General features: G+C 31.5%; 2 protein-coding genes across 2 annotated transcripts; one reads left to right on the top strand and one right to left on the bottom strand.

Moving 5' to 3' along the window:
- Positions 1-3,956: 3,956 nt before the first annotated feature.
- Positions 3,957-4,873, bottom strand: LOC108455914 (uncharacterized). Its single transcript, XM_017754491.2, has one exon. The coding sequence runs from the start codon at positions 4,650-4,652 to the stop codon at positions 4,128-4,130; it is 525 nt and encodes a 174-aa protein (XP_017609980.1). The 5' UTR covers positions 4,653-4,873; the 3' UTR covers positions 3,957-4,127.
- Positions 4,874-15,075: 10,202 nt separating this feature from the next.
- On the top strand, positions 15,076-16,350 carry LOC108456309 (LRR receptor-like serine/threonine-protein kinase RGI3). The gene has a single exon (XM_053018627.1). It carries the CDS (start codon positions 15,076-15,078, stop codon positions 16,348-16,350), a length of 1,275 nt encoding a protein of 424 aa, XP_052874587.1.
- Positions 16,351-16,811: the final 461 nt, after the last annotated feature.

The following is a 16,811-nucleotide window of genomic DNA, read 5'->3' as shown; positions in this document are numbered from 1 at the left end:
CTTGAATGTAATATAAATATTATATTACTGATCGTGTATATATTTTATCAAGTATTCCAAAAAATGAAAAAAAATTCATAATATCATGGTGCATTTGAAGTTAGTTATATGTTGGAAAGTATCGAAAAGTAATATTGTTATTCGGTAATATTAGAAGCTCACCCTGGAATAAGTAATAGAATGTTCAAAAATAGAAAGACTTCTAAAGAAAGTAAGTAAAAAAATCTCAAAAAGCAAATAAAGAAATAATGGATATCAAATCAAGAAATAATGGATATCAAACCTATTGCATAGCAAATTATGGTAACTTTTAGAACACGTTAAGTGGTACTACCAAAAAAAGTATGATGATGCTGTCCATAGCATCGGAAAAGACTCGAATTTTGCTTCTCTACTTGGTTTTATTTTTTGATGCATGAAATATCACACTGTTTGCATCAGGGTTATATAGAGAAGAATAATAAAGAAAATAAAATTGTTCTATGTTTTAAGAATTCAACTCTTAATGTTAATGCGAATTGCAGTAAAAACAAGTTGTTTAATGAAAGATGAGCACCTAATATTAAACAACTTCACACTGAATAGTGTTATCTAGTTCAGGATTTTCCATATGTAAAAACCATAATCCGTGAGGAAAGATAAAGAGTTTCGATTTGTTTTAATAATTAGTTTATTGCCTGCTTTTCATGGTGTTTATTGGTTGGAGCTATATGAATGATCTTCATTGGTTTTAATTGTCTTATTGCAATTATTTTTTAACAATATTGAATAATTTAGTTATTTTGTAATAAGCCAATGAGAAAAACAAAACAATTGAACTCAACATTATCCTAATTTAATCAAATATATGGTTAAAGTATAATTGAAAACTGCTTACACGTAAAATAAATCTAAACATAACGTTTAGATTATTTTTGCAACACAATTCATTATGCTCTCTCCTATTTATTACTTAAAAAATGAAAAACGGTTAAAGTATTTTTAAATTTTAGTTTCTTATTTAATGATATTTATATGTACTTGTACAGATTTAGTAAGCCTAAAACAAAAATGTATAATCAATTTTTTTTTAATAAAATGCATGCATTTTATTATTAGTCTTTATTTTTCATAAACAAGATGGTTAAAATATCTTTATTATTGTATACTTGGTTGAAAATATTGGCTAAAGCAATAATTTCTATTAAAAGAAACATATAATGACTAAATTGGAGATATTTAAAATAGCATGTAGAGATGAATATATATACAAACTATAATTCAAGGACTTAAGGTGCAAATAAATCATAAAGACTATTAGATGACATATTAAGAAGGGATAATATAACTTTTTGCCCCTTAACTTGGTAACTAAGTTCACTTTGGTACTTAATACTTTTTTAATCCACTTTGGCACTTGAACTCGACAACTAGATCCATTTTGATCCCTGAAAAAATTTGAAGATGTTGCACAATCACATTATGTCATATCATCACTTGAAAATTAAAAAATTTGTATAAATTTTCTGGTGATAGTGTGGTAAAATTTCATAACGTCACGTTCAGTTTTTTAATAGTCAGATCAGTAGTTGAACAAGTTAGACCACCAGTCCTAAATCAATCAGTTTGATTAATTTGATCATTGAACTAATATTAATTAATTAAAAATTCACAAAAATCTAACCTAGTTCAACCTTTTTCCTAATTTTCAATTTTTATCAATTTCAAGTAGTTTTTAAATTAATCAATTCAACTCCTTTATTCGAATATTAAATGGATCAATTTTTGGTCTATCAATCCAGTCATGTTCTAATAATATTGGTCATATCATTAATCTTGATGAATCTAAATTTAACGATAAAAATAAATTTAATTGTCAAATTTAAGAACTAATATAGAGAAATATATATATATATATATATATATATATATATATATGTAAATACCAAAATCAACCTAATTTGACCCTAAAAAAATACATTATCTTCAATAAAACCATCTTTAGAAGCGTTTATGAAATGTCTTAAAAAACATTTACTTTAAATAAATGATTTTTGTTCTAAATATTGTTTTTGTGAAACTGTTTAGCAGTTTACTTTAATAAATTTTAGAGAAATTATTATTGAATTTTAATAGAAACAATACATATGAGGTTGCAAAAAGCTATTTATGAGGTTGTAAATACATCATATACAAGTTTTTGATCTTGGTTAATTCTTCAATTTTTTGTTTTTATATTTTTTGTTGGAAAAACGTTTTATATTTTCATTAACATTAAATATAAAAGGTGTGAAATTTTTGAAAACCTTTTAAATTAAAAGAAGTAAAGCTTTTTGTATTTAATTAATTTTATATAACTAAAATTAAAAACTCATTATTTTTATGATAATGTTGTAAACAAAATTTAAAGATCAAATGTAAAATATTTTCTGTATTTTCCCTCATTTCCCTATTGGGAAGGAAAAAGAAAACCTCGAAAATGGTGAAAACAAAAATTTTATATCTGTTTTCTTTTTCCTTCTGTGTCTCATTTTCCTTTTCCACCGCGGTTTCCTGTGTCATACATAACTTACGTCTCGCTGGATCAAATTTTTCATTGGTTCAAGCAAAGAAGTTGAATTTGTTTTTGAAGGGTAAATCAACGTCGTTGATGAAGGTTGGGTTTTGTCATCGGAGGGTTCGAAACTTTTAAGTTCTCATTTGGCAGTGCCTGTGGGGGGTCTCCGTCGAGGCTTTCGGAGCATTTGGGTTTCTTCAATTAGCTCAGTTGCTCTTGTCCTGGAAAAGGTCACATTGGGGCTTTCTTATTTGGCCTTTTAATTTGAGATTTGAGATAATATTTTTCTTTTTCTGTATGAGGAATGGGTATGCCGAATTCAAAGATTTGAACTTTATGGCTGGAAGGTGAAGTTGAAATGTTAAAATCCTCTCTTTTCTGAAAATATATTCACTGTTGAGAACTTCGCAAGGATTTAAAAAAAGAAAAAAGAAAAAAAAAGAGAGTTATAAAATCCTCCAAAAGAAAACAATTCGTCATCAGTGGCAAAGATCAATAAATCTCCTTTTTCAAAAGCCGTACACAAGATTCAACTCCAGCTCCTCGACGGCTCTAAGGCGAGAAAAAACTTTATATTCATCAGTCATTAAAATCAACTGGTATTGGTAGAATTTCATGACGATGAAGATTCATCCCAGAATTTCTGTTTAAATAGTTTTTATTTTTAATTTCTAAGATGCATTTTGATTTTTTTTTTATTTTATAATTTCTATTTATATATTTTAAAATTATGGTGTAATTAATGATGTGATTTAATTTCGATGTGATTTAGAATCGAAGTTTTATCAAGTTCAAGCTGTGGCATAACCGCTTTATGCTAATTGCTAACACTAAACTAATTTATACAAAAAAAAACCATTTAATTGATTTATACAAAAAAAAAACCAAAATAGTTAAAAAAAAAGTTTAGGTTTTAATTCGAAAAAAAAAAAAACCTTAAATGCGAATTTGGAGGAAATGTTAAGTTGAATGACCAAATATGCATTAGGTAGGCTAATGACAAGATCAAGGAATAAAAAAAAACAAAAATTAAATTCAGGCAGTATAAATATCACATCATTAACACCAACCTATATGGTTGTATTTACCATACAATGATTGAACGTTAATTTGGACTGACTAAAATATTCGAAACTTTATTTTTTAGCAAAGAAAGAAAAAATTGATTCATTCATCAAAAGTCGTCTAAATTACCAATGATTAATTTGAGATGGTAGAGTTTTATATATATATATTCTTTATGAATTTCAAAATGTAGGGAGCATTCATAGTGCATTTCCAAGCTGGAACATTATAATGGAGTTACAAGTTAGCAACTTCAAATTTGATAGCATGGGTGTTTCAACTCTTAGAAGGGTTATAAGCTAATCCTTTCTGATCCTTTTCCTCCCAACCAAAAAAAAAAAATTGATGGCAAAGCTTAAGTAAAAAGTGTATAATATCTATATATATAAATGCATACCTTCCATTTCCATCATTTTGACTACAAATCGTACAGACATAATTAAAGCATGGAGGAGAAGGAGGAGGAGGCCCAGGCCTTGATTGGTGAGCAGCAAGTATATAAAACTATGGAAGATGAGATTATATATTAGTTTGGCAAGTGTGAGTTGGAAGAGCGATGAGAATTATGGAGCAAGAAGAACTTTCTCAATACCCTCATGAAAACCAGCATGCCTGCTCTCCTGGGGCTTTGAGAAAACATGCCCGCATTGGTTTTCGACAATTTCAGGCTGTGACCACCACCGCATCCCATTTCTACCATATCTTCTGAACACCTCGATGAACTTCCACTTCTTGGTAATTCTTCTTCGTTGAAATCCTCCCACAACATGTCCATCTTTTCCTCTTCATCTTCGTCTTCATCTTCAGCAACGCCTTTGTCCGACTGCTTCCAACCATTGTGATCTTCGTGCGATTTGCTCTTTCTTTCCTGGTGATCATCTTCGTCTGCTCTCTGACTAACTGGAAAACAATCTTCTTCTTGTTTACCTTTGCTGTGAAGAAAAACATCAGGAGATGCTGCAGGAGACAGACGCCATAACGGCGGTGAATCAATGGAGCAAGGGTACAAATCAGTGGAGGTAGGGAAGCTGAATTCTTCGGTAGTGGCCATGATTGCCGCTCATCCTCGGATCTTTTCTACGAAAATTAAAAAATGAGATGAGATGAGAAAAAGAGAAGGGTGTTCGGGGTTTAGAAGTTTGGTGGTGGATGTGGTTGCCTTCGTAATCTTTTTTTAGTTCAACTGCTCCCTCAAGTTAACAACTTTTTTATGTTAAAGAATCTTAGATTGAGGGTCCCCACACCCACCCAAACATTTCAATTTTTTTGGCCACCTATCTCTAATTTGGTACTCACCTATTGTCAAGTTGGCCCAAAACTTAAAAAGATTAATATTCCATTAATTGTTTATATTAAAACTTCCTCGATTGTGGGTTTCTTGATGCGGCCGAAGACTCTGCACCTTCCTTTATTTGGAAGTGTATTTATAAGGCAAAGGTGTTGTTAAACAAAGGAGTTCAGTGACGGGTAAGAGATGATGCTCGAATAGATATTTTCAATGACCCTTAGGTTAGAGATGATGAGAATTTTTTTCACTGATACTGTGCCATTAGAAAGTTGCGAGAGAATGAATTCAGGACTTGATTCATACGAGTGGGGTGCTTGGGATAAGGATTTGATGGAGGGCCTTTTATCACCTTATGATATGCAAGACATTCTGTGCATGCCGCTTAGCATGTTTTCTTCGGACGATCGTCTCATTTGGTACTTCGCTCATAATGGGTTTTACACTGCTAGTTCTGTCTATAAAATTGCTCTTCAACTTTTTTTCGAATGTGAATGACTATAATATGGATGGTCCATTGGATTGCGCTTTGGAACAAGCTCTTGCCTCCTAAAATTAAAGATTGCATTTGGAGATTCCTTTGCGGGTTTATCCCTTGCAATAAGAATCTAGTACCCTGAGGATTGAATATTGACCTTTTTGTTTCCGGTGTCATCAAGCAAAGGAAAATGTCGAACACGTGATTTCTCATTGCTTTTTCGCGAAGGAGGTTTGGTGTTTGGTTGGATTTGATTTCCAACCACGTACAACTTTCGAGTTTATAGGTTCGGTCCTCTCTCAGTCTGATATTGAGCGTCATCATATGATCTTTTTTCTCATTTGGAGTTATTGGTACCATCGCAACTTAGCGCTATAGAGAAACCGGAACCAAGTTGCTGTTGATGTTGTTTATTTTGCTACCACTTTTCTACAAGGGTGGTCTATAGTTTTTCAGTCCCAGTTGGTTTCTAGCTTTAAAAGCAAGCAAATGGGGGAGCATTGGTGTAAACCCCTATTGGGTACAATCAAATGTAATGTTAACGGAGCCATTTTTGTAGATAATAATGCCACCGATTGGGCAACTATTGTGCGAGATGCTATGGGTGATTTTGTTCGTTGCATTTTCGGTTTCTCGCATGGAATTTGAACCTTTCATGGTTGAGGCAATTGTAGAACGTGTGGTGCTCTCGTGGCTTCATTCTTGGCATGTCGATGGTGTTGTTTTAGAGATTGATAATCAACAATTTTGGTATGCATTGAATTTTGCTCACCCTAATTGAAATTACTCATAAATTATGAAATTCTTCGATATATTTACCTAAACAAATAAATTTATTTTTAAAAATTTGAAAATCTTCATATAAATGAAATCCCTCACCCAAACACACCATTGTGGTTAATATGTAGTTTGCTGCCTAAACTTGTCTAAAAATATCTAATTTGTACCTGAACTTATATTACGTCACCTAGGTTGGTACCTTCACGCTAACACCATTACTTTGTGCTGATGTGGTACTAATGGTCAATTATATGGTGATATGTGGCAGCCTATCAGTATATACCATACAGTGGATATAAATTAAAAAATTAAAAAAATCTTTAAGAAATATAAATTAATAAAAAATTATACTTTTTTTCACATCAAGAATAAACTTGGACAAATGATTGTCAAAATACATTTGAATCTGAACACCCATTTGCCCATGGATTATTCATCTAAAATGAACAATTTAATTACTATTTGTTATTAATTGGTTTTTTCATGAAGAAAGATGTAATGGTTATCATAAGATAAAATAGAATCATATTGGGTGAACGAATTTAACACAAAGAGAATTAAGGGTATCATATATGGGTAGCATACACGTGATAAAGTCATTGGACAAACACTTGATAAGTAGCTTTCGTAATGGTATATAGTGGAGAGAGCTCAATCATGGTATCCTAGTAGAATGACTCTATGACTAAATAATATTGTAATTAATCGACGAAGAGTTGAAACTTAATTAAAAATTATTTGAACCCTAATTATATATGTCCAATCGATCCATCCGCTAGCTCGGTACAACCTTAATAGCTTGCATTTGAATCAATGACATAAAAAATGAAAACAATGAATTAGAGAAATAGATCGCATGTATCACTATCTATGGTGAATGTGTGTTCTTGCTATGAGCAAGAGACGACTTAGAGATTAAATTAAAATTTTAAATTATTGTTTAATTTGTTGTAATTAAATAATGGAAGTTCAAGTGAAAATTAATTTAATTATTCATCTCAGTCTTATTGTACAATATAATTAAATTTATATACTTATAGATTATAGTATAGTAAAATCATCATGACTTTAACGAAATTAGAATTAAATTGAGAAAATAATTTAATTAAGAAAATTAATTAAATTAATTTTAATTAAATAAATAATATTTTAATGAATAGAAAATTGTTAATTGAGTTGGATTAAATTATATGTGTTGGTTTAAAGATCAAATAACACATATAATTATGCTTAATACATGAAAGACCTAATAGAGCCTATTTATATGTGATGGGCGACAACCCTAGGTAACCTAGAGTGTGTGTGTGTCGCTAGCCATAGTCAAATCCCAAAGGGTTTCTGTATTTTTAATTAAAATATTATTGTTTTGCTTATCCTTACTCAAGTAAGACTCTTGTTCTTTATAGATAAAGATCATGTGCTAGACCAAAATAGACCATACTAAGTGTCGACACTTGAGTAAGACTCTTGTTCTTTATAGATAAAGATCATGTGCTAGACCAAAATAGACCATACTAAGTGTCGACAGTTTATAAAAATTTACTGAGATTTATTTTTCCAAATAAATTCTAATTTTAAGGAAGTTCGTTTTCAGTTTCTAGCCCTTCAGAGATATTGATATTCTCACTAAGTATTGATAGAAAGTTTTCATAGTATTCATTGGTTCGTGAATTAGAGCTCATACTCTAAGCAAGCCAAGGTTCGATAATACAAGAGAAGATTATATTGGTCGAAAGCTTGAAAACATCATATATCGTCTATTCTAAAATATATGTATAAATTTGGTAAAAAGTTTAATGCTATAAATAACACAACCGCCCAAGTTTTAGAAAAAAATATTATTTTATTGTGTAGCAAAATTGTTTTTAAATTGAATTTTCTAACATGATGGGAAATACTCTGTGTATTTTGATTTTTTGGGTTTTTGGCTTTCCGTTAACTTTACTGACTATTGACTGTGTTAAGTTTTTCGATTCCTTTTTTATTTTTGCTTTTTTCCTTTTTGGGGTTTTCCGACACTGACTATTGCCATTTTGCTTTTTGGTAGTGATTTGTTGTAATTTGATACGTTAAATTAGGCTCTCTCGAACACTTAATGAGTTTGTTCTCAAGCAATTTACAAGTCTTTTCTATATTTTTCTTTGGTTTTTATTTTTTAGTATTAATAATCATTCTCATTTGACTTTACTTCTTTTGAGGCCCAAATTGGTAAAATGGTGCCATTGGGAATCTAATGGTGCATCTGAGTTGGTGTAGGGAGACTGTAACAGCCCGTTTTTAGGTCAAATCAGAACAGTAGTTTCAAGACCACAAATCCAAAGTCAAAACAATTATTTTACTATTTTAATAAGTTTTATAGCATGATAGATTAATTATGTGAAAGTTTCGTAAAGAAATTTTATTGTTTAAATGCTTAATTCGGTAAAAAGAACTAAATCGCGTAACGCGTAAAAGTTGAGTTCTATTGTTTAAAGGTATTAATTAGCTATGGTTTATTAATATGGAAGTCTTTATTATGTAATTATTCCATTTATAATGTAAGTGGATATTCTTGGACATTGTTTAAGTGATTTGTAAGTTATATTAACAAGGTCATAATGGTAATTTATGTATTTAGTTAATAATAATTAAACAAAACCAAAATCATATTATTCTATCCATATTTTTTCCAAAAATTGAGAAGGTACGATTTTAGGGCTAGACATTCAGCCAAGCTTCCTTTGTCATTTAAGGTACAATTTTGACTCGATTTTGAATGATTTCTACGTTTTTGAGCTCGTTGAGCTTAATCTAGCTAGCCCGTTCCTTAATTTTTGAATTTGTTTATAATTTTGAAATGTTTCATTGTTGAATACTTGAGTTCTTTGATGTTTAATGATAGATTATGGAAGCTTGATGATAGTTGAACTAGTTTTGTAAAGTGATTTTTGACAAAAATATAAAATAGGGATTAAATTGTGAAATTATAAAATTTTGTAGTTAAAAGTGTGAAATAATGAAAGCTATGGGCTGCTAGTAGTGCATAATAAATTTGGCTAGACATGGGTTGGTATTAAATTGCATGAATTTGCAATTTTATGTGATAAGGACTAACTTGTAAAAATTGAAAAGTATAGGGGTAAATGTGTAAATTTTCCAAAATATGAAATTTGGACTAAATTGAATGCTGAATGTATTGAATTTGATAATATCTAGATCAAGATAAGCCGAGATCAAGTTTAGATCGGGGAAAAGGAAAGATCGATGAATAGCCGATAGTTTTTATCTGAGCAATACTAGGTAAGTTCGTATAATTAGAAACAAACTTTTCTATACTTGTAATTATTGAAATTAAAATGTATAATTGAAATACTTGAAGTATGAATGATATAATGATATAATGTATATGTTACCGAGCCTTGTTTGAACTATATGAAGTCATTAGATACAAGTGACATTATACTGGGATTACCGTTTTGGTTGAGCTCCTACATTTGCTGTGGACTCACCATAGCTCATATGAGCTTACCGATATATCAGCTCGAAAGAGCTTACTGTTCAGCTCGATAGAGCTTACCGTTTCAGCTCGATAGAGCTTACTGTTCATCAGCTCAAGAGGAGCTTACTGATCATAGCTCGAAAGAGCATACATGATAAGGAATTGATGGATTACTGGCATTGTTCACTCGAGTATCCTTTAAAGTTCTAATAGGTTCAACGGGCCTAAATAATGTTATACGGATGAGTTACGGTTTATAAATATTATTAATGTTATACATGATATATAAATTTAGAATGATGATAAGCATCGTATTAATGGATGATTTCATATATGTTTACAATGACTAACATTGGATGAATACTTGTAATTAGGTGTTGGCTAATTGAATTGGTTGCATATTTGTATTGCTTTGATTATGTATAAATGGTAAGTTCAATTCTGAATTATACGGGCTTACTAAGCTTAAAAGCTTACTCTGTTTCTTTTTCTATATTTTATAGAGGTTCGTTAGCTCGCTCGTTTTCAGACAAGTCAGAGTTGCACATCACACTATCCAAATTCCGATTGGTACTTTTGAACTTGTGAATTTGTAAATATGGCATGTATAGGCTAGTTTGAAAAATATTAGTTATGTTACTTGATAATAGGATTTTGTTATGTATTGTGTATAAATTAAGCCATGTGATTTGGCTTATTTTGGTTGAATTAAGTGTTCCATTAAGGTAAGTTTTGGTAAGGTAATGTTTGAATGAAAATATACAAGTGAAGTATTGATATATTGATGTTAAATGAATGGATTATTCATGTTGTTAAATAGGTATTTGGATATAAAATTGGTAGGTTTTGATATGACTTATATTATGTATTGAAATGGTTATTTTGGTTGCCAATTGGGTTACATAATGAGGTCAATTATGCTTGTAAATGTTTGTGTTTTTAGGGTGGCAAAATGGCTTTGCAAATAGCCTATTTTTGTCCATACGGGTAGAGACACGGGCGTGTGTCTTAACCGTGTACGACATACGATTATGTTACACAGTCGTGCATCCCCTGAGGTACCCTACGAATTAAGTTAGTATACCCTACAGGTTTGACACGACTTAGACACACGGGCGTGTCTAATTGCCGTGTATGTCACACGGACTCACACACGGGTATGTGTCTGACCGTGTGACATAAGTCAGGATACCCCCTAAATGGCACATGACCTAGCACACAGGCGTGTGAGGCCATTTCAAAGGGCACGCGGGCTAAACACACGGGCTTGTGGTTGGCTGTGTGATCCAAGTCAGTATCCTCTCTAGTTTTCACACGGCCTGGCACACGGGCTTGTCTTCGACTGTGTGACACAAGTCAGTATGTATGCCCTGTTTTCATACGGTTTAAGACATGGGCGTGTCTATTAGCCGTGTGAGGCACACGGCCTGTTCACACGGGCGAGTAACACTTGAAATGTTGAAATTTTTCTAAGTTTCTGAAATTTTTAATATGTTACGATTTAGTCCCGAATGCATAATTAAAGCTTGATATGCTTGTTTTAAGTACATAGTGACTGTGAATGAACGATATTAATTAAGAATAGATGTTATCGGATATATAATTATTCTGAACTGAGTTACAAGTCCGGTAATGCCTTTTAACCTATTCCGGCAACGGTTACGGGTTAGGGGTGTTACAGAGACAACGAAAGCCAAACTTTAAGGAGAAATACATTTGATGTGGGTGTCACAACACTGAGTCTCCACGACCACAAAGATGTAAGACTTCAACAAGAAATCAACCTGGAGCTGACTATCAAGAGTGTCGCAACACTAAATGTGTTGTGTCACGACATTGAGCCCAAAGTTGTGACACCAAACCTCTAAGGTCGCGACATCGACAACCCTCAAATCAAAAGTGTGCCATGAGAAGGGTGTCATGACACTAAAGTTTGCATGTCGCAACACCGCTATCTAACGGGGTGAAAATACTGCAAGGGTAGTCTTTTGTCCAACGCAAGCCTAAGTCAACTTATACACTTCAATGGCATTTTTGTTAATTTTAGGGTTGAAAGTTAGTTTGTATTAAAGATGTTTTGGCTGTCAAACTAAAGAGAGTCACATTTTTATTATCTTTTTAGCTTAGTAGTTATTCTCTCCACCATTTTTAGGTTTTAGTTCTTTACTTTTTTGAGCTTAGTGATTGTAGTTGTTAGTTTTATCAGTTTTTACTTACTTTTTTTTTTTTTGCACTTAGATGCACAAACTCTACTTTGTATTTTGATTTTCATTTAAATCCTTCAATATATTTCAGCCTTATTAACTCTCAAAAGTGTAAAAATCTTTGCTTTAGTTGTTTTTTCTCCTTCATTGTTGCTGCTATCATCTTCTCTAAAGGACCCATCAAGTGTCTTTAAGATTTCTCTAACCGTGGTTTTATGTTTTCTTTAATCAATTATTTGAGCATGTATTTTGCTGATGTTGATGTGTTGATGATGGATAGTAACTTAATTTTATGGTGGTTGGTTGATAGAAGTGTTGCATGTTTAGTTTTTGGGTCAAAGACTAAATCATAAAAAAACTAGATTAAATCGAATAAACTTCAAAACCTAGAATTGACGCCTCTAGGTGAACATTTAGATAGGTGAGACCGAGAGGAGATCCTATTGGGAACCAATTTGATTGTCCCAATTTAGGTTGGTGAGATCAAGAGATAAATCGGACTAAATCGTCTAATTTGATAAAATAGTGACCGAAAGGTAAAATTGAACCAGTTAGGAGTTTGAACCCTTTAAATCCCTAATCCAATAACTAATTAGCAACATGGAAGTCAACCAAACACTTTAGTTCTTTGGATTGATTTTTGTGCACTTTTGATTGTTTTACAATTTAGTCATTTTAAGTATTAGATAGTGTAATTGACCTTTGATAATAATTTCCCGCACTATAATACTTAGTGGGTAGCTAGTTACAATTCTTGTTTGCATGCATTTACATTGATAACCTTATCACTCGAACTCTCTTGAGTTCGATCCTTGGAATACTTCGTATCCCATTGCAACACATAAATATTACAATTGACCTATCACATTTACAAATAACCGCTATATTTTTATTTGTATTTATATTGATTCCATTACCTCAACACACGTAAAGGCGCAATTAGATAGTTTTCTATTTATACTTGTTATTCTAAATTGTATTAACCGCTAATCTTTGTATTTTAATCTACAAATTTTGGTTTAACTCTTTGTTTGGTCGATTTTTTTATTCCAAAAGTTGTTTATTCATTTTCTTAATCGCTGTTGATATGTGATTAGTCAGAAAAAAAAGTTTACCTTTCTCTGTGCGTTCAAGCTAGTGGCATAATGACTTAGGGTTTCAACCCTAATTCCAAATTAGCATTTTGAAAGGGACTCGGGCTTCAAAACATATTCAATCTTGAAATTAAATTGGGCTTCGAACTGCATTTTGAATAAAATGGGTTTAAATTTTATATACTTACAAAATTATAAATTTTAAAAGATAAAAATCCCTGTAAAGGTTAAACATTATCCTATAAATTGATAAAAAAATCATTAATTGTAAAAGGTAGTAAAAATAAACAGTTGAAGTGGATCACTTTAAAACTCTTCTGTCTTAATCTTGAGCTTGTTTTCTTTATTTTTTTAGCTATCCTTCATATATTTTGAACATAACATATTAATTGTATGATATATATTTTAAAATTTAAATATCATACATGTGTTCTTAATTGTAAATGTGTCATAAAATAAATTGTCCATAAAGAGTGAGTATTTGATACATTAACGGTGTAAAATTATAAAATTGTCATGTATCTTCTTTTTTAATATTTTATTTTATCTCTACAAAATATTTGTCAATTGTCTAACCCTACTTGTAAAATTTAAAAACTTCGATGATAATGTATCAAATCATTTTCTTTTGGCATATTGCTAGTAGAATGTTTTAACTCCACAAAACAAGATCAAACACTACCAAATATTTTTTTTAATTTGTATTTTTTACTATACCTAAATGAGATGTTGTCACCCTTAAAATTCTGCTTATGGGATCTAAAACTTTCGTAAACAATAAATCAAATAATTTTCTATCATTTTATATATTTAAAATTTATATTAAATTAAATCTTACAAATAATTTATATTAATTACTTTAAAATATTTAAATTTTATATTTAGTTTATCAAAATATTAATAATATACTACAATAAAAAGTTGTTTTATATTTTTATTTCATATATTTTAATATTAACTAATTTAAAATCGAAACACTTGAATTTTAAATTAATGTTTTTAAAATTCTTTTCTAAAAATAAAGGTAAATTATATTAGTAGTTATTCAATTATTAGTAATTTTTTGATTACTCAATTATAAAAAGTTGCAAAATGGTCAATTTACTATTAGTAATTTGGTCACCCAAATGTTGAATTTTATCTTTTTGGTCACTTATTGGCTAATAGTAGTAGCTTTTAAAATCGGCATGATAGCAACTTTAACCCACAACATTTATAAATTATGTCAAATTAGTCTTGAGTCTAAAAAATAACTTTCAACATTTACACATTGTGTAATTTATTTTATTTATTTTGTATTTTTTCTTCTTTTTTGGTGATATTGAGGGTTAATTTTAAAAGAATGAAAAAAGATAAAATTATTATCTTAGATTTTTGTTGTTTCCATATTTTGCATATTTTAATCAAATTTAGTTGATAAATTTTTTTTTATCTTTTTAGGTGAAAGAGTTATAAAGAAAAGTAAACCACACACAAAAAATTAAATTATATAATGTGTAAATATTAAAGATTAAATTTTTAAAATTAAGATTAAATTGATATAATATATAAATATTAAATAAATGCTGAGAGTTATGCTGTTATTATGTAAATTGTAATAGTTGCCGCAGACTAAAAAAATAAAATTAAATAGTTTAATTTAATTTTTCAAAAAAGAATACGTGATCTTTAAGGCAATAAAAAAGTAGTTGAAATGCGTTTTCTAAATGCAGACGGTGGCATTCAAAAGTGGGCTCTCCAGACTTTGAATTCAGTTGGGTCTTTGTTTTAATTCTTTTCCTTTTTATGGATTGTTTTCTCATTACGTTGCTAATAATGATAATAATAATAAGGTGGTGGAAAGTATGCGAGTATGAACCTGTAAGAATGAAAGTCATGAACAATATGAAACCCAATCTCTTCCAAGAAAAAGGCCATTGCTGTCATCAGTCTCAGTCTCAGTCTATCTATGGCGTTTTTAGTCAGTCGGTCAACTCCACTCCCAACACGCCCACCCCTCATCTTTCTTTCCCATGAATTTCCTCTTGGAATTTCTCAAATCCCATCTTTTTCTTTTTCTCTTTCTCTTTTCTCCTCCCCTCCCTAACTCAAACCAGACCCTTTTCTGAACTTATACCAAAAACAAAGCTGAAATATAATCTCCCATTGAGCTAAAATGAGGAGCTCCATTTACGGCATATCCTTCTTTTTCCTCTTCTGTATATTTCCTTTGGTCTCCGGTCAGCTTGCTTCAAAGCAGAGCAACACGATGATCACAGTTTCTCACCAGCTTGCAAATTCATCCTGGAATGTTGAGAAGGAGCAGAACCCCTGCCTTTGGGAAGGTGTTACATGCAACGCTCCCCACAACGACTCCATACTTTCTCTTTCATTGTCGGGGTTTGGTCTCTCAAACTCTAGCTTCTTACCCTTGCTTTGCCAGATTAATTCTTTGCAGTCGCTCGACTTTTCCAGCAACTTGTTCAACTCAATCCCAGTTGAGTTTTTCAACAGTTGTGGAGAGATTGATGGGTTAAAGAGCTTGAACTTTAGCAAGAGCATGTTGGTTGGTTCTTTGCCTACCTTTCAAAAGTTTGTTGGATTGGAATCCTTGGATTTATCTTTCAATTCTTTGAATGGAAGTATCGATTCACAGTTGAATGGTTTGAGTGCACTGAAAAGTTTGAACCTTAGTTTCAATCATTTCACTGGTTCAGTTCCAAGCCGCCTTGGAAAATCCAGGGTCCTGGAACAATTTGAGCTTTCTTTGAATAGGTTCACAGGTGAAATAGCTAGTGAAATTTGGGAGCATGGGAATTTGATAAAGATTGATCTCAGTGGGAATCATCTTAATGGAATTATTCCTGAATCTTTTGTGAACCTTACCAAGTTGGAAACCCTTATTCTATCTTCCAACCAGTTGCATGGGGCAATCCCTGCAGGCCTTTTAGGTATTGCAACATTGCAGCGCTTCACTGCCAATCAAAACAACTTTGTTGATCTTCCTAGTACTAATCCCTCAATGTCTCTCAAGATTTTAGATCTTAGTTATAATAAAATAACTGGGAGAATTCTACCGCAGTTGCTGTTGGGATCAACCTTGCAGACTGTGGATTTGTCTTATAATATGTTGACTGGACCAATTCCTGTAACCATTTCTTCCAGTCTGGTCAGGTTAAGGTTGGGTAGCAATTATCTCAGCAGCCCAATTCCTTCTACGAGCTTTGTATCTTTGCCCAACTTGACGTATTTGGAGTTGGATAACAATAGCTTTACTGGAACCATTACTCCTCAAATTGGTTCTAATCGAAAGCTGGCATTGTTGAACTTGGCTCAAAATAAGCTGAATGGGACTTTGCCTGATGAATTGCTAAATCTTACGCAACTTGAGGTTCTAAAACTTCAACTCAACAAGCTTAGTGGTGAAATCCCAAATCAGATTGGAAGGTAAATATGTTATCCGTGCTCAATATCAGCTGGAATTCACTAAATGGAATCATACCACCTTCAATTTCCAACTGTGGAAAGCTTATTAACCTAAACTTGCAAAACAATGGTCTCACTGGTTTAATACCTGATGCCATCGGGAACTTGAAATTTCTGTTAGAACTCCAGCTGGGAGAAAATAAATTGCATGGTAAGATTCCTGATATGCCACAAAAATTGCTTATTTCTTTGAATCTCAGCTTCAATAATTTTGATGGACCTATTCCAAAGACTCTTTCCAAACTGAATGATTTAGAAGTTTTGGATCTCTCTAACAACAGTTTCTCAGGTACAATTCCTGATTTCCTGGTCACCTTGTCTTCCTTGTCACAGCTAGTACTTTCCAATAATCAGCTTTATGGAGTTCTTCCTCAATTCAAACCACATGTTTCGGTCTATATAAATGGAAATCCGCAACTTCATCGT

This window comes from Gossypium arboreum, chromosome 9 (assembly GCF_025698485.1).
Source record: "Gossypium arboreum isolate Shixiya-1 chromosome 9, ASM2569848v2, whole genome shotgun sequence".
Classification (NCBI taxonomy): domain Eukaryota; kingdom Viridiplantae; phylum Streptophyta; class Magnoliopsida; order Malvales; family Malvaceae; genus Gossypium; species Gossypium arboreum.
The sequence above is the reverse complement of the archived record's forward strand: the minus strand, read 5'-3'. Positions and strand labels throughout refer to the sequence as shown.